Source organism: Cyanistes caeruleus, chromosome 24 (genome assembly GCF_971803275.1).
Source record: "Cyanistes caeruleus chromosome 24, bCyaCae1.hap1.1, whole genome shotgun sequence".
NCBI classification, from domain to species: Eukaryota; Metazoa; Chordata; class Aves; order Passeriformes; family Paridae; genus Cyanistes; species Cyanistes caeruleus.
In genome coordinates, this window is record NC_141724.1 from 4,850,360 (window position 1) to 4,871,487 (window position 21,128).

At 60.9% G+C, this 21,128-nt stretch overlaps 1 protein-coding gene across 4 annotated transcripts; it reads left to right on the forward strand.

Moving 5' to 3' along the window:
• Positions 1-15,114: 15,114 nt before the first annotated feature.
• EPS8L3 (EPS8 signaling adaptor L3) lies at positions 15,115-20,631 on the forward strand. Of its 4 annotated transcripts, none has more exons than XM_086861996.1 (19): positions 15,115-15,208; positions 15,412-15,489; positions 15,571-15,644; positions 15,738-15,802; positions 15,875-16,030; positions 16,530-16,667; positions 16,740-16,816; positions 17,386-17,480; positions 17,563-17,645; positions 17,727-17,826; positions 17,911-17,975; positions 18,804-18,878; positions 18,986-19,134; positions 19,223-19,435; positions 19,524-19,620; positions 19,715-19,828; positions 19,909-19,988; positions 20,070-20,230; positions 20,345-20,631. In XM_086861996.1, the coding sequence occupies exons 2-19, from the start codon at positions 15,455-15,457 to the stop codon at positions 20,374-20,376; spliced, it is 1,809 nt and encodes a 602-aa protein (XP_086718122.1). In that variant the 5' UTR covers positions 15,115-15,208; positions 15,412-15,454; the 3' UTR covers positions 20,377-20,631. The 4 variants fall into 4 exon arrangements, with proteins under 4 accessions (XP_086718122.1, XP_086718121.1, XP_086718123.1 ...); XM_086861995.1 differs by having other exon boundaries at positions 15,129-15,208; positions 17,344-17,480; positions 20,070-20,202; XM_086861997.1 differs by having other exon boundaries at positions 15,129-15,208; positions 20,070-20,202.
• The last annotated feature ends 497 nt before the right edge of the window (positions 20,632-21,128 follow it).

A 21,128-nucleotide genomic window follows, 5' to 3' on the forward strand; every position in this document is an offset into this window, starting at 1 on the left:
CAGGTGGGTTTTGGAGGGCTGTGAGGAAGCTGGTTGTGGATTTATCCCTTTCCCATGAGAGGGATGAAGTTCAGGTGGGTTTTGGAGGGCTGTGAGGAAGCTGGTTCTGGATTTATCCCTTTCCCATGAGAGGGATGAAGTTCAGGTGGGTTTCTGGAGGGATGGAACTCACAGGGGAGCCGCCAGTGGCTCCACAGCTGGATCCATCCCTTTCCCAACACAGGGATGAAGCTCAGGCTGGTTTTTGAAGAGATGGAGCTCCTGGAGGAGCTGCCAGTGCCCCAGGACACACATGCTGCCCCCTCAGCTATGCTGGCAGCCCTGGTGGTTCATTTTGGGCTGAAAACAGGAGATTTTGAGTTTACAAAGCCTGGTGGGGGGAGGGTGGTGATAAGGGGGTGAAGAGGTGTTTGGGGGCTCACAAAGCTCCCTCCAGCCTCACACTTTTCCAGCTAAATGCTGAACTTGGGGAGGGTCTGGAACCCACTCAGGTTTATTAAAAGCATCTTTTCAGTGCTGGGAAGCCAAATAAACGTGATACAAACATCCTCTCCAACCCCCTGCTTCCAGGCAGCCCAGGTATCATGGGAAGGGACACACCAGGATGGAGCATGGACAGAGCTGTGCCGGCATCTCCCGGTGCAAATCCAGCAGCCGCATCCCGCTCCCGCCTCTCCCGCCGCTCCCACGCTCCCAGCCAGCGCCGATGCTAAATCCGGCCTTTCCCATCTCCCTCACAGCTGGATGAGGAGCTCCTGTCTCCATCTCAGTGGCCTCATCTTCACTCCCAGGGGACATTCCCCATCCTCTTCCCCCCACTCATTGTAATTCCATCCCATGCCAGAATGGAGCTGAGCAGTTCGCAGGGATGGGGTGAAATGGCTCCAGCTGCTTCTGTGTGATTGGACACTCCAGTTTTGGTGTTCTTGCTGCTTCCTCCGAGAAAGCGAATGGTCCTTCCAGCAGGTGAGCTGCTTCCCTGCTCATCCGGGGATCAAAAGCCCATCCAGCTCTGGGTAGCATCAGTGCTGTGGATGCAAAGGGGTGGTTTGAGGACGGCTGAAAAGTTCTGGTCGTGCAAAACCAGTAAGGAACAGGGTCCCACTGCAGTTTGGGGGGCTGCAGTGTGTTTAGGGCAGGAGATGTCTCGGGGTAACCAGGATCACTCTGCTCCCGGCCGATAGCAGCGCGTGTGCCCAGGGGCCGCTCCTGCACTGCGCCAAGAGCATTGGATCATCCCCGGGACAGCACAAACAACCTTCAGCCACCACCAGAAAAACACAGGCTGATGCATCTTGGCATGTGCTGCTGCGCCTCCACCCATCATCCCGCCCGGCAGCCCCCGGGACCGCCGGCAGAACGGCTCCTCCGGCCCCTCGGAATCCTCGGAGCAACGCGCCATCCCAGCGCGGGAAATGGTGCCCAGAGAGGCTGAGGAGCGCAGAAACATGATAAAAACCTGCTTGGGCTCTTGTGGCCCCAGAGAGCGGCTCAGGGATATCTTCCACGTGGTGGCAGGAGGAGGAGGCAGGAGTGGGGCCGGGGTGCTGAAGGCATCCAAGCCATGGAGAGTCAGCAGCTCCCAGATCTATTCCTCACACCCAGAGGAATGTAATGAATCAAGGATCCCCAAGGGTCTTGGGAAGGTTCAAACTGAGGGCCTGAGATGAGCCAGACAAGTCCCAGCTCAACAAGGGGAGCGTGAGGCAGAGCCATGCCATCCCAACCCCATTTCCAGCCCTGGGGAAGGGGCTCCACAGCGCTCCCCCAACCCAGCACTCCCCCAGAGTCTGTCTGCTGCTGCCACCCCCACTTCAGCACTCGTAATTGAGGATAATCCATCAGAATTTCATCCCATGGCTGCTGCTGCCACATCTGGAAGCTGCTGTGGGCTGCTCCCAGCTGTGCGGTATTTCCAAGGAACCACAGGAGTTTTCCATCCTCTTTTGATTAGCGTGTGGTTCCTACCCCAGAGCCCCAAACAGGGCCAGCAGCCCCACACTCAGCCAGGGACCTCGGGCCTGAGAGGTCCCCAAGCCATCGTGGGCTACTAAAATTCACGGTGTCCCCGTGGTTGGGCTGTGCCCCCCCCTGGGGACAGCTCAGCTCCTGCTGGAGGGTGGTGGCACAGCAGTGGGGACCTGGCTCCTGCCACCAAGCGGTCCTGCTTCCCAAAAAACAGCCCTGGGGTGGCACCCAGCAGTGGGAATTGCCCCACATCCTCCGAGGCTGTGGCACCAGGGCCAATGGTCTGGGGAGCCCCCGGGTGTCCCCATCACCCCTTCCTTGGGAGCACCCCCCTGCAGGGAGGGCACTGTCACCCGCCACAAGGGACAAAACCCCCAGCAGCTCCTGACTCGCAGGCCCCGGCCACCTAACAGGTCCTTTCTGCTGTGGCCGTGTCCCCAGGCCCTGCCCAGCCCCGCTCTGCTCCAGCAGCAGCTGCTCCATCACATCTGGGGCTGATTTGGGGCTGAAACCGCGCCGGGAGAGCCGGCGGGAGCGAAGGCAGCAGCCCGAGGGCTGCCTCAGGATGTGGTGGCTTGACCGGGAGGAAAGTGGGGCTGGAGGGGCAGAGGGGACCCGAAACTCCCCCCAGCACTGGCCAGAACCGGCTGTGGCCCTGGGGACGGGATTACGCCGAGCCGGAGGCATGTCCTGCGGCGAGCCCAGCGCTCCATGACCTCACCACCACGTGCCTGCGACGAGCAAGGAAAAGAGGAAACTCTACTTTTTTTCAAGAATAACTTTTGCCCGAGCTTTTCCTGGGGGTGAGAGTGTGACCCGTGGCCAGCACCACTCACCCCTTCCACAAGAGCATCGCTCTGGGGTGACAGCCGAGCCTCCCAGCCCACATCCCTGCCAGGATGGACACGAAGAGCTGCAATCCACCTCCCCAAATGCCCCTCTGCCTTGGCCCAGCAGCACAGCCACCCTTGTCTCTGGTTGTCACCCCGGGGTGCTGCACCCCCTGGGTGCCTGTGGAGAGCTGGGAAGCTCGGGCAGAGGAAGCTGTGCCCAGGCTCTTAAACACATCAAAACTGTCTGCGGTTTCCACGTGGGTCACACCCTCCTTCTCCTCCCTCTCCTTCTCCTCCTTCTCCTCCTTCTCCTCCCTCTCCTTCTCCTCCTTCTCCTCCTTCTCCTCCTTCTCCTCCTTCTCCTCCTTCTCCTCCTTCTCCTCCCTCTCCTCCCTCTCCTCCTTCTCCTCCTTCTCCTCCTTCTCCTCCTTCTCCTCCTTCTCCTCCTTCTCCTCCCTCTCCTCCCTCTCCTCCTTCTCCTCCTTCTCCTCCTTCTCCTCCTTCTCCTCCTTCTCCTCCTTCTCCTTCTCCTCCTTCTCCTCCTTCTCCCACCCCTGCATGATTCCCCCAGAGGTCAGAGCCGGGTGCTGGATCCCTCCCCAGGGCTGGAGCCACCAGAAGGCAGGAAGGGAAATGGGAATTAAAAACAGTGAAAATATTTAGAAGGGCACAGGCCTGGAATGGAGCCCACGCCAGGGATGTAGCCAGCTCCAACTCTAGGGCTGGATCCCACCTCCAACCCCAGGTCTGGATCCCACCTCCACCCTCAGGGCTGGATCCCAACCCCAGGATGCAAAATTCCACCTGGCTGCAGCAGAGAGCAGGATGGGATTTGGAGCAGACACCCCTTGGTTATCCCAAGCAGCTGGAACAGCTGTGGAAAAGCAGGACACGAGCTGGGATCTGCTCCCTGGGAAAAGCACAAACCACTCAGAGCTGCTAGCTCTGCTGCCAGCTCCTGGCCAGGACATCCCAGGGTGGTTTGGCTCCCCTGCCCTGCCCTGGCAGCCCTTCCGTGTCACTGAGGTACCTGATCCCAAAGCAGCACCTTCGCTTTGGCCTGAGGAAAAACAAGCTAAATCCCAGGAAAGCAGGAGACCCTGGCAGCAGGATCACCCCAGGATACAGATTCAAAAAAGAACAAATTGAATCCATACCCAGGAGCACAAAAATGAGCTGATGGATCCTCCAAGTGCAGGGAATGAGCAGGACCTGAGCTCATTGCAATAGAGAGATGGATTACAATTGGGATTAGGATTGGGATAAGAACCCAACAGCCTTTCTTCACACCTCCCAAACCTTTCTGCTGAGCCAGGGGGGCAATTCTGTCCTCCCAGGTATCAGGACTAGCACCTGGCAGCTGGATCCTCTCAGCTCCTGGGGATCCCAGGATCCCAGCCAGGCATCACCAAAGTACTTCTCCTTTGGAAAGGGAAAAGCAGATCCAGGGGGGTGAATCTGGCCTTCCCCAGGAAGGGGCTGGATTTGGAGGTGCCAGAGTCACAGCTCACCCCCCTCACAGCCCCAGGATGCTGCTTTTGGGTTGTTTCCTCCTGATCTTCACAGATTCCAGCTGGGCTGGGAATGTTTGGCTGAGGGAAGGATGTGGGACCTGCCAGGGGTCTCGGGACCTTCTGGCCTCCTGCCCCCACCACGAGGGGAGAGCTGTGGGACCTCCCCGGGGAGGAGCAGCAGGGGGTACCCCAATCCCAAAGCAACTTCATTAATGGGACACCCTCATTAATGGGACACTCCAATCTCAGGACTTCCTCATTAATGGGGCATCCACACTAATGAGGCACCTCCTCCTTGGGGTGCCCTCATCTTCAGAGCACCCACATTAAAGGGGTTGCCCTAAAAGTAGGGGCATCCCACCTCCATGACAGCCTCATTAAAAGGGTACCCTCATTAATGGGACAGAACCATTAACTGGGGGCCTTCGCTTCTGGGGTACCTTGGTTTTCAAAGTGTCATTAATGGGGTACCCTCACCTCATTAATGGGACAGCCACATTAATTGTGGACCCTCACTTCTGGGGTGCCCCCTTGTCTCCAAGTCACCCTCATTAATGGGCACCCCCATCTCTGGGGACCCCAATTAACCAGCACCCTTATTAATAGGGCAGCCTGATTGTGTGACACCTCCCAGGACAGCCACCCCCCTCCCTTGGCACCCCCCCACAGAGCATCCCATGGGAATGGGGCTGGGTACCCCAAAGGGGGTGGGGGGCACCCATCACCTCTCTGCCCCCCCATTCTGTGAGCTTGCAGAGCTGGAAACCAGCTGTGGTTTGGAAAAAAAGAGGAAAAATTGAGTTTTCCTCCTCTGTAGGAATGAAACTGGGGGAAGGAGAAGCAGCTCTGGGTCCTGGAGCTGCTGCTGGACTTTCCTCCCTGCAGGAGGATTTTATTCAGCTGATACAAACGATATCTGGGGCTTTTTTGATTCTGGTTTCCTCCCGGCAACGGGTGGTGATGAGTCAGAAATCCAAAATAAAGATAAATAAGTTTAAAAATAAAGGGAAGCAAAGGCACAACTCCCATCCCACTTGTAAATAAACGCCGGAGCTGCTGGATGGAGCTGCAGAGGCTGCAGCCAGGGCAGGAACCCCGAGGGCCGGGTGGTGTTCCAGGACAGGTCCTGCGGGATTTGGGGTGCTGGCAGTGCATTCCCGGGGTGCTGGGATGTGTTCCCTGCTCCACATCCCTGCAGGAGCGCCGCTCTCAAGGGGAATACCCTGCCGGACTATGGTTAATAGTGCAGGAGTTTGGATGCTGGAGCAGGATTTTGGCAAGGTGCTGGGTTTTCTCAGGCTGGAAAGGAGCCGGCTCTTCCCGGGATTCGGCGAGATTTAACCCTTCGGTGCCCGCTGGCCGTGTCCATCCCGAGGTCCCTGCCCAACATTCCCGCTCAGTGCGATGAGTCCGGACCCTCCCACGGCCCAGAAACGCCCTGGGCGGGTGGTCCCGGCAGGGATTTGGGGACAGCCAGCATGGCTTGGCCAGACACACTGCCCGGCGCTGCTCCTCATCCTCACCGCCACCACAAACCCCGGGGGGCTCTGCTGAGTGACCCAGAGCCGCCTCCACCGCTGGATCCCGGGCCAACATCTGGGCAGCGCCTCTCCCAGCTTCCTAATTAAGGAATTCATTAAAACACCTCCCGGCCGGGGGGGTGACGGCGCGGGGGCCGTGTGCCACCTCCAGTGACGCTCTTTGCAGCCCCAAAATTCCCACCACGGCCGCTGGAGCTGGATTTTGGCAGGAGCAGCCGCTTACTCAGCCTGGAATTGAGCCGGCTCTTCCCGGGGCAGAGTCCTCACCCCTCCAGCCAGCCGGGCTCAGGCTCAAACCCATCACTTGGGCTCAAACCCATCCCTCCAGCTTAAACCCATCACTTGGGCTCAAACCCATCCCTCCAGCTTAAACCCATCACTTGGGCTCAAACTCACTGGTCTGGCTCAAACCCACCACATGGGCTCAAATCCATCATTTGGGCTCAAATCCATTGCTCCAACTAAAATCCATCAGATCCAGCTCAAACCCATCACTCCAGCTCAAACCCATCACTCCAGCTCAAACCCATCACTCCAGCTCACACCCATCGATCCAGCTCAAACCCATCGATCCAGCTCACACCCATCAATCCAGCTCAAACCCATCACTCCAGCTCAAACCCATCACTCCAGCTCAAACCCATCACTCAGGCTCAAACCCATCACTCAGGCTCAAACCCATCACTCCAGCTCAAACCCATCAGATCCAGCTCAAACCCATCACTCCAGCTCAAACCCATCACTCCAGCTCAAACCCATCAGATCCAGCTCAAACCCATCACTCCAGCTCAAACCCATCACTCCAGCTCACACCCATCACTCCGGCTCAAACCCATCACTCCAGCTCAAACCCATCACTCAGGCTCAAACCCATCACTCAGGCTCAAACCCATCACTCCAGCTCAAACCCATCAGATCCAGCTCAAACCCATCACTCCAGCTCAAACCCATCACTCCAGCTCAAACCCATCAGATCCAGCTCAAACCCATCACTCCAGCTCAAACCCATCACTCCAGCTCACACCCATCACTCCAGCTCACACCCATCGATCCAGCTCACACCCATCACTCCAGCTCAAACCCATCACTCCAGCTCAAACCCATCGGATCCAGCTCAAACCCATCACTCAGGCTCAAACCCATCACTCCAGCTCAGACCCATCACTCCAGCTCAAACCCATCACTCCAGCTCAAACCCATCGATCCAGCTCACACCCATCACTCCAGCTCACACCCATCACTCCAGCTCAAACCCATCAGATCCAGCTCAAACCCATCAGATCCAGCTCAAACCCATCACTCCAGCTCAAACCCATCACTCCAGCTCAAACCCATTGATCCAGCTCAAACCCATCACTCAGGCTCAAACCCATCACTCCAGCTCACACCCATCACTCCAGCTCACACCCATCACTCCAGCTCAAACCCATCAGTCAGGCTCAAACCCATCTTCCCGGAGCCTTTTCCCTCTCGTGGGTTCCCTGTGGGTGCTGCTGGGTCCTGGGAATTCCTGATTCCAGTGCTGGAGCCGGGTGGATTCCGGTCCTCCCTGGAGCAACGGGATGCTGCTGGAGAAATAAATACAAAAGAGGGGAAAAAAACCACAGGAAAATTACAAAACAAAAGAAAACAGCTCTAAGGGTGATGGTAGGGACGGTGCCATGTGGAGCATCCACATGGGATGGGGTCCGGAATGCCATGGGGAAGGAATCTCCTCTCCCTCTGCCCCATGGATGTGGCTCCTTGTAGTTCCACACCCTGAGAGCTAGAAACAGGTTGTATTTTATTTTATTTTATTTTATTTTATTTTATTTTATTTTATTTTATTTTATTTTATCCTATTTTATCCTATTTTATCCTATTTTATCCTATTTTATCCTATTTTAATTAATTTTATTTTAATTAATTTCATTTCATTTCATTTATTATATTTTGATTTTATTCTATTCCATTCTATACTATTTTATTTCACTCTAAGTTTTTATCTTTCTTTAATTTAATTTTTTAATTTTATTTATTCTATTTATTTAATTTAATTTCATGGCATTTTATTTCATTTCATCTTATTTCTCTAATTTATTTATCCTTTTTTTTTCATTATCTCTCTTCATTTCATTTCCTTCATTTTCCCTTATTTTATTTTATTTAAATAGCAGCAATTGCTCAATTTCAGCATCTAGATCCAGAAATTCCCTTTTTGAGGGCTGGGGTCTCCAGACCATCCTGGCTGCTGCCCTCAGCCCTTCACTGAAGGACCCCACGAGAATCCTGCAGGAATCCTGATCTGCCCCCACCTCCAGTGCCAGGGCCTCCCTCAGGGACCCTCAGCTCCCTCCTGGCCCAGCCTTGGCTGTCTCCAAGCAGCAGCTGGAGGCTTGAGGAAGAGGAGGCACCAGCTCAGGTCCCTTTTCCCCCAGGAGCACCCACATCCTGCAGAAATAACAACGAGGATCCCCTGGGAGCTGCTGGGAGCGTCTCAGGAGGCATCAGCCACATCCCAGCTCCATGGACCTTCCGTCTTCCCTGTGCCTCAAAAGCCTCTTTGAGACTGGAGGATGCCCAGGTGACAAATTCCCCCCAGGGAAATTCCTCTGGCTCCTCCTGACCAGGGAATGGGCCCTTCCAGGGAAGAGTTGCTTCTCAAACCATCTGTGAATCACCCGGGTTTGCTCTTCCTTTGCCCTTGCCTCGTCTCTTGGTGGCACAGACATCCAGCAGCTTCCAAACCAGGATGAAAAGTCGCAGGATTTGGGTTGGATTCAGGCTGGAGATGCTGCCTGGGACTGGCAAACCATGGACAAAGCCAGAGTGAGTGTCCATGACTCCAGAGGTTGGATACTCTTCTTCAAAAATTCACATTTTGGACCAATTTTAGGACCTGATCAACCCATTCCTGGACAGAAAACAGTCCTGGATATTCACATCACCCAAGGGCACAACACTCCTGATGTCCAGCAGAAGCTGCACTGGCTGGAATAGGACGAGTTCCTCCTCCTGCTCAGCTTCCCACAGGAGCCAAACAATAGGGAAGGTCAAACGTTTTCCATTCCTAATATTTACCAATGGAATTATGTTTTCTGGCAGGAAACAGTTGATTTTTTGGGAGGAAAACCCAGCTGTTTGTGTCCCAGTAAGCCTGGACCACGTTGGAAGCGATGCTGGGGGCCCTGGGACACCTGGGCTCCCATCCTGTGATGTCCATGGTGTGAGAGATGACCCCTGAGGGCAGGAGCAGCACTTGGAGTTTTGCTAAAACACCTCACAGTGCTCCTCACCCTGCTCCAGACAGCTCCCAAACACCCTCCTGGAGCTCTGTGCCTTTCTGCAACCCCTTCCCGCCCAGCTCCCACCCCGAGGGAGGAAAGAGCCACGGATGACTCCGATGACGCGGGAGGAGGAACCTCCTGGGTTCCCTGGGGAGCTCCGGCCGTGGGCTCTGCCCCACACCCCACTGACAGCGTCTGCTCCCCCTTTCACAACTTCCTCCGCAGCTTCTCCCTCGAGTGCAACACCCCTGCCCCGTGCTGGGCGTCACGTTCTGCACCCACCCGCCTCCCCAGGGACCTCACGGGGTTCCCAGCCCAATCCCATCGCCCATGGGGTCTCCAGGAACGGGACTCGGCAGCACATTCCCATGGGAAGGGAACCCACTCGTTCCACCCTCCTGGCCTCAGCCTCCGCAGCCCAGCTCAGCACCACGGGGCTCCACCTTCATCCTCCTCCCTGGAGAGATGTGGATGCTGAAAGTGAGAGGTCAGGCAGGGAGAGCAGTGTCTGTGTGAAACCAGGTCACAGAACCTTCTTATGGATGCTAACTCTGAAGCAGGGAGCACAGTGCCTGGGGAATAATGCCACATAACTCTCTCAGTCTCACCTGAGAAAGCGGCCTGGGAATTCATAAGGAGGAATTAAAACAATCCTCAGAGATAGCAGAAGCCTTGCAGGTGCTGTTTGTGAGTTTCTTGTTTTCTTGCAAGAGAAGGTGGAGGGGTGGTGAACCCCACTGACCAGTGATGGTGATGTGTTAGTTCACTGACCAATAAGAGTTTTCTTTTCTGTACTTTTGTGTATCAGTCTATAAAAAAGACCTGAGGCAATAAACCGAGAGAAATTCTGTTTGACTCCACGAGAGAGTCTGTGTCGTTCTTCTCGCCGTTCCAAACAGAGCAACACCTTCTCACACTGGCCTGAGAAATTGTGAGGAGGAACTCAAACAGCCCTTGGAGAGGGAAGACAACCTCTGCAGGTGTTGTTTGTCCCCTTGTTGTTTTCCTGCAGGAAACGCTCGAGGGGTGTTGTTCCCAACGGCCCAGTGATGGTGATGTGCTGGTTTGATGGCCAATGAAAGTTTTACCTTTTTGGACCTTCTCAGAACTGTCTATAAAAGAGGATCTGGAGGAATAAAAAGAGCTCTCTGCAACTGAGAGTGTGCGTCGTCACTGTCACCATTCCTGACACAGTCAGGCAGAAAAATGCTGCGGGAGAGTTTTGTTTTCCCTGGAAAAACTATCACTGGCACCCTTGATCCCATTCTGCTCCCCATGATGGCCACAAGCTCAGTGTCCCTGGGTTCATCCATGGGGACGATGGGTTTGGGTCACCAGCTCCGGGTGCTCCATCCAGCCAAGGAGCTCACCTCGTTTTCCTCCAGGGAAGAGCTGGCATTCCTGAGCTTTGCTGAGCATCTTTTGCTGCCATTCCAAGACCCCACTGGGCAGCTGAGATCCCAGGACAGGGGATTTGGGGCTCACCCCTAAATTTTTGGGGATTTAGAGATGAAGGAACATGCCAAGCTCAGATCCCAGGACTTGAGAGGTGCTGCTCTGGAGGAGCACGACGGGAATCCTTTGGATTTGGTTTACCCCTGCATGTGGAAGCGATGAGGGGGAGGGAAGGGCTGGGAAGCAGGATGGAGGGGTAAAGAACCAGCTCTCCCATAAGGGAATTCATCCCAATTGCCAAAATTGGAGGAGAAAAAGCCAATTTCCACCTTTCCTTGGGCTCTCTTGGATCCCAGCGCATCAGAGACCCATTCCCCATGCTGGAGAGGAAACATGGAATAACCATGGAGGTGTGACCTCCCTGACCTCCCTCCTCACCCTCTCCCACCCAGCCATGGCTCCCAGACCATGCTTATCCCAACATCCAGCCTTCCCCTGGCACCAGAGCGTGGGAAATGCGGGAAACACCTCCAAATCTCCTCTGAGGATTCTCAGGGGCTTGGCCACCCTCGAGCAGGATTTAACCTGCTCATTTGCATGCCCTCATCACCTCTAATTAAATCTGTGTGGTGGCACTGTCCTTTCAGCCCCCGCCGTCCCTGGAAATCCCCGGGCTGTGCTGCCAGGATGACGGATGGTGGGAAGAAAACAGGACAGGTCCCACACACAGGAGGGACCATGGGCACGGCGGTTTTTCCCTCTTCACACTAAAAATAAGGAGGTTGTCGCAGGTTTGTGGCCAAAGCCATGGGGCCGTGGAGGAAATGCAGCTCTTTTTGTGGCCACAGGGCTCCTGGCCTGTCCCTGGCCTGGGATCACAGCTCCAGATCACCCAAGTGGGGAGTCCCCAGTGCTCTGCAGCACGTGCAGCTCCCTCAATGAAATCCAAAAAATTCTGTTTCAACCTCCTCAAAGCAAAAACCTGATGGTGTGAAGGTCATGGGGTCCAGCCAGGAGCCACCAGACACAGACACGTCACTGCCAGAGTCCCCCAGCTGTCACCCACTCACCACCTCCAGCAGCCCTTGGAAATGGGAGAGGGGAAACAAAGCAGCCTCCAAGGACATCACAGGGGGTTGGGGGAACAATGGGTTAAAAAAGCCCCACGGATTTTGGCCTGTTCCTGTGAAGGGATGGGATCAGGAGCACACTGGGAAAACCAGGATAAGCCAGGGCAGCGTGGGCCAGGATCCCCCACGGGTACAGAGCCCACAGCAGCAGGGCTGGGACTCGGAGGATTCTCTTGGGGTGACTGCAAGGATATTCCCAGGGAAGTGAGGGGTTTGGGGCAGCACTGAAACGGGACAGCCAGGGGTGGGAGAGGAGATGCAGCTCCCAGTGACACCCAGCACAAAGGGACCAGCACGGCTTGTGCCTGGGTGACCATGCCTGGGTGACCATGGACCAGGGTGACCATGGACCAGGGTGACCATGGAGCAGAGTGACCACGGACCAGGGTGACCATGGACCAGGGTGATCATGGACCAGGGTGACAACGGAGCAGGGTGACCATGGAGCAGAGTGACCATGGAGCAGAGTGACCATGGACCAGGGTGACCATGGACCAGGGTGACCATGGAGCAGAGTGACCATGGAGCAGGGTGATCATGGAGCAGGGTGACCACAGACCAGGGTGATCATGGACCAGAGTGACCATGCCAGGGTGACCATGCCAGGGTGACCATGGACCAGGCTGACCATGGACCAGGCTGACCATGGACCAGAGTGATCATGCCAGGGTGACCATGGACCAGGGTGATCATGGACCAGGGTGACCATGGACCAGGCTGACCATGGACCAGGCTGACCATGCCAGGGTGACCATGGACCAGGGTGATCATGGACCAGGCTGACCATGGACCAGGCTGACCATGGACCAGGGTGATCATGGACCAGGGACAGACCAAGCAAGATGTGGAGGCAGGATGACATTGAGGTGTCACCAAGCATTCCTCTGTCTGTCCCTGTGTCACCCCAGAACGGTGTGTGAGCCCAGCAGCTGTGACAGTCGGGACATTCGGTTGTCACTGTCACCACCAAGGAGAGCCCATGGAGGGCAGGGCTCGTGGATTTGTGCATCCCTGAGAGCTACAACCCTGGGGCTGTGCTTCATGTCACAACACCCATGTCAAGCCATGCCCCTGCTCTGGCCCAGGAACACCGATCTGACACTTTCCCAGCCCCTGAGGGGTTAAACGTCCCCAGCCATCCCCCAAATGACGAAGAGACGCTGGTCCCCGGCAATTAGGTGACAGATCCGGGTACACCGCAGCCCGGGCTGGTGACGTGAGGATGGATCCAGGCTGGCTGGTGGTTTGTCCCTGGCTGGCTCCCAGCCCCCGGAGCCGCCGCTGCTTCCCGGCCCCGCGGCCTCGTGGCACCTGGAGCGATGTGTCACCGGGAATTCCAGACCCTCTGTGGCCCCCTCCGCCTGGTGACCCCCCAAAACCCCCCAAGCCCGTGTTGTCTCTGGGGTAGGGCACGATCGGGTGTCCCCACAACTGTCCCCGTGCTGGGTGTGGAGTGCCCTCCGCAGGAGCAGAACAGGGGAAATTGAGGCCATTTCCCTCCCCAAGGCAGCTGCGCTTTGGGGTCAGTTCACACATTCTGCACATTTTGATGCTGGGGGTTTCAAAACCTGAAATGGGGAAATATTTCTGTGTCTCCAGAAGCCTCCGAGCCCGTTCCTCAGCTCTTCCCAAGGGGCTGGTGTCTCCTGGAGACTTCCCGAGCCTGGGGAAGGGCGAGGGGGACCCAGCCGGGTTGGGGGCGTGCAGGGAATTGCCGCCTCTGGCTGGGAATTGAGGAGAAAAACAACAAAAAGGGGGTTTGTAGTGTATCTGCAGCCGTTCCCAGTTTACCCAGTGGAGTGACTGGGAGGAGCTGGGGCGGGGTGGGGCGAGCCCGCTGTCCCTGCCAGGGGTGGGAACGGCCGGGCCTCGCTCCTGCCGTGCCCCGGGCGCTGCCGGGGGGGTTCGCAGCAGTAAATCTGGGGGGATGGAACCCGAAATCTCCCACAGGCGGCCCCTGGTGTCACCCTGCCCCGAGAAGCGTCACCCAAATGTCCCCAGCGCCAGGGACCCCGCTGGTGTCAGAGGCGCTAGCGGGACCTGAGACCCTGCATATCTGGGGCTCCACATCTGGGGGGGGGGGGTGTCACACATCTGGGGGGGGTGTCACACATCTGGCGCCCTCCGCATGCGAGGTCGCACATCTGGGATGGGTCACACATCTGGGGGGGGTCACACATCTGGGGGGGGTCACACATCTAGGGGGTCACACATCTGGGGGGGGTCGTCACACATCTGGGGGGGTCGTCACACATCTGGGGGGGGTCGTCACACATCTGGGGGGGTCACACATCTGGCGCCCTCTGCATGCAGGGTCACACATCTGGCAGGACGCACATCTGAGGGGGGAAACACATCTGGGGGGTCACACATCTGGGGGGTCACACATCTGGGGGGTCACACATCTGGGGGGGGTCACACATCTGGCAGGACGCACATCTGGGGGGGTCACACATCTGGGGGGTCACACATCTGGGGGGGGTGTCACACATCTGGGGGGTGTCACACATCTGGCAGGACGCACATCTGGGGGGAAACACATCGGGGGCCCGGGCGACACGGGAACGTGCTTCCCCCTCGTGGCCGCAGGGGGGACTGCACCCTGCCCCTCCCCGATGGGGAAACTGAGGCACGAGCCCGACTCCCGCATTCCTCTCTCCCCACTTTAGGGGGAATTCACAGCTCCCCAGAACCTGCTCCCCTCGGCTGTGCCCGTGCGTGCCCCGGCGGTCCCCGAACACCCCCAAAGGGGGGGTCACCTGCTCTGTGAAACACCTGGGGGATGCAGGACCCCAGCGCCCCTCCGTGGCGGGGGCAGCTTGATCCACAAACCTGGGGAAAGAAATGGAGACAGAAAGTCAGGGGGGATGGGACAGCGGGACGGGGGGGGCACAGACTCGGGGACACAGACGGGGCCCTCGGGGACACAGACGGGACCCTCGGGGACACGGGGGACACGGCCCAGCTAAACCATCACCCCCCAAGTTGCACCAGAGAAGCCAAAAGGCTTAAAATGAACCCAAACCCCACAAGTCTGTGCCGGGAGAGGAGGTTCAGCGGTCACCCCAATCCCACAGACACGACCCCCGGGCACCCAGCGTCCCCCCAGCCAAGCTGACCCCACGGCTCTGGGGGATGATGACTCCTGCACCCATCCCTCACCCAAATCCTGGACCCTCAGCCCGGATCCGGCCCCTTCCTCAGCACAAACCACCCCGGGAGGATTTTCCTGGCAGTGACGGCTTTGGGGTGAGCCCGGGATCACCCCGCGGGCTCAGAGTCCTGCGGGTGACAGGGCTGGCTCCTGCCAGGGAGGACGTCACCGACACCCGGCCCCGGGGTGGGGACCTTGGCGTGGGGGCACCCCGGGGCCAGCACGAGGGGCGGGGGGCCCGGGGAGTTGCAGAGGCGGCGGCTGTGCCAGGTGATTGCGTCCCCCCCCGTCCCTCCCCCGCTTTAACGAGAGGGCAAAGAGCAGGAGGGTGCGGTGCCACCAAGCCCTGTCCCCTGCCCGTGTCACCCTCCGCAGTCACGGCCCGAGCGGCGGAGCCAGCGATCGGGGTGAGCGGGGACACCCCGGGGCAGCGACCCCATCTCGGGCCTTGGGGGTCTGGCTTCGGCCGCTGGGTGACCCCTCGGGGCTGGGATGGAGCAGGGGACCGGGATAGGGGGACGGGGGGGTCCTGGTCCGGGGTGGGGGGAGGGGTGGCATGTCCCTCGGGTGTTTGGGGACACAGTGGGGGTGACGCAGGGTCTGCCCCCAGGATCCCACAGCAGGATCGAGACGCTCTTGCTGCTCCCGGCAGGATGGGAGACCCGTTCGGCGGCTGGACCCCGTCACGGTGAGCGGGTCCCCACCGCGGGACCCCCGAGGGCTGGGCGGGGGAGGGGGCAGCGCTCTGAAGGTCCCTCTGTCCGTCCAGGAGCGAATATGACGACAGGACCCCTCCCCGACGTTCCGGGAGCTTCGTCCGCCTCACCGGGAAAAGCATCTACAGTGAGTGAGGGCTGCACCCCAAAAACCCCTCTAATCCCCCCCCCCGAGCGTGCCCAGCTTGTCCCTGTGGCCTCACCCCGCCTGTGCCCCCAGACCAGCGCAAGGAGTACGGGCACACCCTGCTCAGGCCCCACAACGATTTCCAGCACCACGTTGAGGTAGGAGCCCCCTCCAACCGCCCCGCGCCCCCCAGCCCTGCCAGGGCCCCTGTGACACCGGCTGTCCCCCAGCACCTGCTCACCATGCCCCTGGAGCGGGACCTCCGCAGTGCCCAGGATTGTCTGGGGCGCCTGAAGGACCTGGAGGAGCAGGGCCGGCTCTGGGGGCAGGATGTCATCCTGGCAGTCAAGGAGCAGGAGCTGGTGCTGAGCGATGTGGAGAGCAAGGTACCCCCCGGCCAGGGCACCCCCGAACCCCGCTGGCCATGGAACCCTCCGGTACCTGGTACCCCCTGAATCCCGCTATTCCCCGAGCAAGGCACCCCCAAAACCCGGCACTCCTCAACCGGGGCACCCCAGGCCATCCCCGAACCCCGGTACCCCCTGGCCAGGGTATCCCCTGAATCCTGGCATCTCCTGCCTATGGGATCTCACAAACCCCAGTCCCCCTGGTCCAGGTATCCCCAAAGCCCAGCACACCCCTGTGCCCCCCAGCCCAGCAGCTCCTGTAGCCCTGGCACCCCCCAATGTGGGCACCCCCCGGTCTGGCACCCCCAACCCTGCCCCACCCCCAGGCTCAGCCCCCCAAACTCTGCTATCCCCCTCCCACGCCACCCCACCACCCCATTAAACTTCACCCCACAGCCCGATCCCCACAGTCCCACCTGCACCCCTTTAACCCTTTCCTAGCCATTCGGGTGGGGGACCGAGCACCCCGTTTTTCCAGGAGGAGCTGGAGGCTTTCCCGCTGGGAAGCGTGCAGGGATGCTCGGCCGGGCTGGACAACACGGTGCTGGCTGTCAGCGTCCAGGAGAGGAACCCGCCGAGAACCAGCGTGCTGCTCTTCCAGTGCGAGCGCCTGGGGGTGAGCCCTGAGGGGGGAGGAATGGGGGGCAGCCCCCCGGAATGGGGCGCTGATGGAAGGGGTCCGTGCCAGGCAGAGACGCTGAGGAGCAGCCTGGAGAAGGTGCTGAGGCAGAGGAAGGAGGAGCAGAGCGATCACTACGGGCACAGGTACGGGGGGAAGTGGCTCCGAGACCCCTCCCTGAAGACTGGGCACCCAAGTCTCGCTCCCAGAGTTGTGGTGGGTCTGGCGATGGGGTCTCCACACCGCCCCAGTGTCCCCCAGCGTCCCTACCCTGCCTGTGGGCTCCTGAGGCTGAGGGGGGCCCTTTCCCCAGTGCCCCCGTTCCTGCCTCAGCTCCCCCTTCCTACCCCAGCCCATGAACCCACCCCTCACCCACCCATGGGCTCAGCCTCCTTCCTACCCCTCCTCCTCCACCCCAGCCCATGAACCCATCCCTCACCCACCCATGGGCTCAGCCTCCTTCCTACCCCTCCTCCTCCACCCCAGCCCCAGGCTCAGTTTCCCCCTCCCACTCCTCATCACAGACCCCCCACCCCACCCCTGAGCTCGGTGTCCCCTCGTCCCTCGTTCCCCACCCTGTTTCCCATCCCGGGCTCAGACCCCCTGTCCCCCTCCCTCTTACTCCCCCAGCCCCCTCCTAGCCCATACCCCACACCCAAACCCGCCCCGCCAGGCTCGGCTCCCCCTCCCCATCCATCGCGTTTCCCCGGAGCAGCCCGGACACGCCACCGAGCCCGGCCCCCCCGTACCCGGCCCCGGAGCCCGACCCCCAGGAGCCCCCCCAGCGCAGGCTGCTCTCCTCGGAGTACCGTGAGTGTCGGGCGGGGGAGGGAGGGACCGCATCGTGCCTCAGTTTCCCCGGGAGCAGGGGGTGACGCCGGGGACACTGTAGTGTCACCAGGTGCCCCGGACCCCCCGCAGATGCCGCGGAGCCGCCCCCCCGGCCAGGCTGTGCCCGAGGTGGAGAGAGATGTTGTAAGTGCAGCCCCCCCGAGCCCCCCCCGGCTGCGGACCCCGCAGCTCCCCCCAGCACGCACCGTGCCCCTGCACCCACAGGAGATCCTCAACCACGTCCTGGGGGACCTGGAGCTCTTCATGGGCCGCCTGAAGATGGCCCTGAGCTCGGCCAACACCAAGAAGAAGAAGAAGAAGCCAGGTAGGAAGGGAGGGGGGTCCCTGGGGGGCTGCCTGGGCTTCTGGAGCGGCCAGGCCGGTGCCAGCCCCAGCTCTGCCCCTCCAGCGCTGCCCCCGAAGGATGGGTACACGGATTTCTTCCAGAAGGTGAAATTCGCCCTCAACCTCATGGTAGGTCCCGTTGGGCTGGATGGGAGCGGTTTGGGGTCGGGGGGATGTGGGGAAGGGGCCTAAATGGGAAAGGGGGGCTGTGTGGGGATGGGGGGGGCTGTGTGGGGATGGGGGGGCTGTGTGAGGATGGGGGGGCTGTGTGGGGATGGGGGGGGCTGTGTGAGGATGGGGGGGGCCATGAGGATGGGGGGGCTGTGTGGGGATGGGGGGGCTGTGTGAGGATGGGGGGGCCATGGGGATGGGGGGGGCTGTGTGAGGATGGGGGGGCTGTGTGGGGATGGGGGGGCCATGGGGATGGGGGGGGCTGTGTGAGGATGGGGGGGCTGTGTGGGGTGGGGGGGGCTGTGTGAGGATGGGGGCTGTGTGAGGATGGGGGGGCTGTGTGAGGATGGGGGGGCTGTGTGGGGATGGGGGGGCTGTGTGGGGATGGGGGGGGCTGTGTGGGGATGGGGGGCTGTGTGGGGATGGGGGGGCTGTGTGGGGATGGGGGGGGCTGTGTGAGGATGGGGGGGCTGTGTGGGGATGGGGGGGGCTGTGTGGGGATGGGGGGGCTGTGTGGGGATGGGGGGGCTGTGTGGGGATGGGGGGGGCTGTGTGGGGATGGGGGGGGCTGTGTGGGGATGGGGGGCTGTGTGGGGATGGGGGGGCTGTGTGGGGATGGGGGGGGCTGTGTGAGGATGGGGGGGCTGTGTGGGGATGGGGGGGGCTGTGTGGGGATGGGGGGGCTGTGTGGGGATGGGGGGGCTGTGTGAGGATGGGGGGGGCTGTGTGGGGATGGGGGGGCTGTGTGGGGATGGGGGGGCTCCCTAGGGACACCCACCCCCCCAGGGACGGACCCACCGCGATGTGACGGAGCCCGACCCCCCCGAGCTGCTGCGCCTCATCTTCTCCGCTCTGTCCTTCGTGAGTGCCCCCGAGCGGGTCCCGCCCCGCAGAGCGGCTGGGGATCCCCCCCGCTCCCCCATGCCGGGCTGTGTTTGGGGGCGCTGCTCCATCCCCCCCCCCCCCAGGTCCTGGCCCACTGCCCCAGCCCCGGCCTGGCCCCGGGGGTGCAGAGCCCGCTGCTGCTGCCGGAGGCGCTGCAATTCCTCGAGGAGAACCTGAGCGATGACGACTACGGCGTCTGGAAGAGCCTCGGCACGGCCTGGAACAAGTCCAGGTGGGGTGCAGCCCCCCGACACCGCGGAAGGGGGGTCTGGACCTGAGGGGGTCACAGCACCCACCCCGTGTCCCCCCGACGGCCGCAGGGCCGAGTACCCCAACAGCGCCCTGCTGCCCGCCTACACCCCGGCTTTTTCGGACGGGTGGCTGCCCCCCGCCATGGAGCAGGAGCGCCACGAGGATCTCCAGGACACCGCACCGCCTGCCTCAGTTTCCCCAAGTCACTCGCGCCACCCTTCCCTGTCCCTGCCCCTCGCACAGCCCGCGGGCAGCGGCTGGAGGGACAATGCCAGCCCAGTGTAAGCGTCCGCCTGTCCCTGCGGGTGCGGGGGTCGGGACAAGCTTTGGCCCCCGGCTGGCTGCTGATGCACCCCCAACCACCTGCAGGTCCCCCCTCCCTGCCCAGGGGCTGGCCCGAGCCCTGTACGACTTCCAGGCTAGGAACTGGCAGGAGCTGAGCGTCAGGAAGGGGGACACGCTGCAGGTACAAACGGGGGGTCCCTCCATGGGTGCCCGTGGGGAGGGCCAAGGTGGGACCCCGGGGCCCCCCGCCCTGCCCCCCTTGTCACCCCCCGTAGGTCTTGGACCAGCAGAGGAAGTGGTGGCTGGTGCAGGACGAGCGGGGGGACAGGGGACACGTCCCTGGCAACATCCTGGAGCCCGTCCCGGAGCCGGGGCACAGCCCCAGACAGGTGGGTGTCCCCTCTGCCCCCCTTCCCCGCGGCCCCCAGCAGGACACGCCCGTGTCCCCTCCCTTTGTCCCCCACTGCAGGACAGTCCCCCCACCCTGCGGCCCAGCTCCTCGCCGCCAGAGGTGACAGCGTGGCTCACGGACAAGGGCTTCTCGCGGATGTAGGTGGTCCCTTGAGCCCCCTCCCCCAAACCCCCATTGGGCTGGAGGCGAGCCCGCTGAGCCCCGGCCGCCCCCCGCAGCACGGTGCGGACCCTGGGGGTGCTGTGGGGACACGAGCTGCTGCAGATGAGCCCGGCCGAGCTGCGAGACGTCTGCCCCGAGGAGTGGCGGAGGGTCCTCTTCAAGCTGTCCCCCATCAGGACATCCCTGGGGGTGAGGGACCCCCGGACTGATCCTGGGGGTGAGGGATGCCCCGGAGCCCCCCAGCCCGGGCTGCCCACGGGGCCGAGGGACCCGCACGCCCCCTCCCCATCCCGGAGCTCCCCCCCAGCTCTCCCATCCCGCGTCCCTGCAGATCGCCCCCAGGGACTGAGCCACCCACGCTGATGTCCCCGACACGTCCCTGCTCCGGATGGAGCCCTGGGACCGGCGGGAGCCGGGGGAGAACCCACCCCGGGCACAGAACCACGCCTTGACTCGGGACAATGGCCCCCCAAAGCCACCAGTGACACCGGGACCACTGCAGGGCTCCTGGGGACCCCCGCCCGAAGGAAGGAGGGGGGCAGGACCCCCTCAGGGAAATGACTCTGCACCCCCAAAATGTAAAGGGATTGGTGTGGGAAATAAAAGTGACAGCAGTGAGGTGTGAAGAGTGTGGGGGCAGCCAGAGGGACAGGGAGGGGGGACAGGGACAGGGGAGGGGGGACAGGGACAGGGGAGGGGGACAGGGACAGGGGAGGGGGACAGGGACAGGGGAGGGGGGACAGGGACAGGGAGGGGGGACAGGGGAGGGGGAACAGGGACAGGGGAGGGGGGACAGGGACAGGGAGGGGGGACAGGGGAGGGGGAACAGGGACAGGGGAGGGGGACAGGGACAGAGGAGGGGGACAGGGGAGGGGGGACAGGGACGGGGGACAGGGACAGAGGAGGGGGACAGGGACAGGGGAGGGGGGACAGGGACAGGGGAGGGGGGACAGGGACAGGGGAGGGGGGACAGGGAAGGGGGAATAGGGACACAGAATTTCCCATTCCTGGTCCCCATCTTTTCGAGTCGATGGCAGTGAGGGGCCCCAGGGGACAGGGCTGTCCCCAGCCCACCCCACTCAGCACCCTGGGCGGGTGGCAGGGCACCAACGCTC

Excerpts from the sequence above, each read along its gene's own strand:
- EPS8L3 (XM_086861994.1), top strand. The coding sequence starts at position 15,455 with ATGGGAGACCCGTTCGGCGGCTGGACCCCGTCACG. Across the intron at positions 17,827-17,910 it reads GAAGAAGAAGAAGAAGCCAG|CGCTGCCCCCGAAGGATGGG; the intron begins GTAGGAAGGGAG and ends CTGCCCCTCCAG. Across the intron at positions 19,436-19,523 it reads AGGGACAATGCCAGCCCAGT|GTCCCCCCTCCCTGCCCAGG; the intron begins GTAAGCGTCCGC and ends AACCACCTGCAG.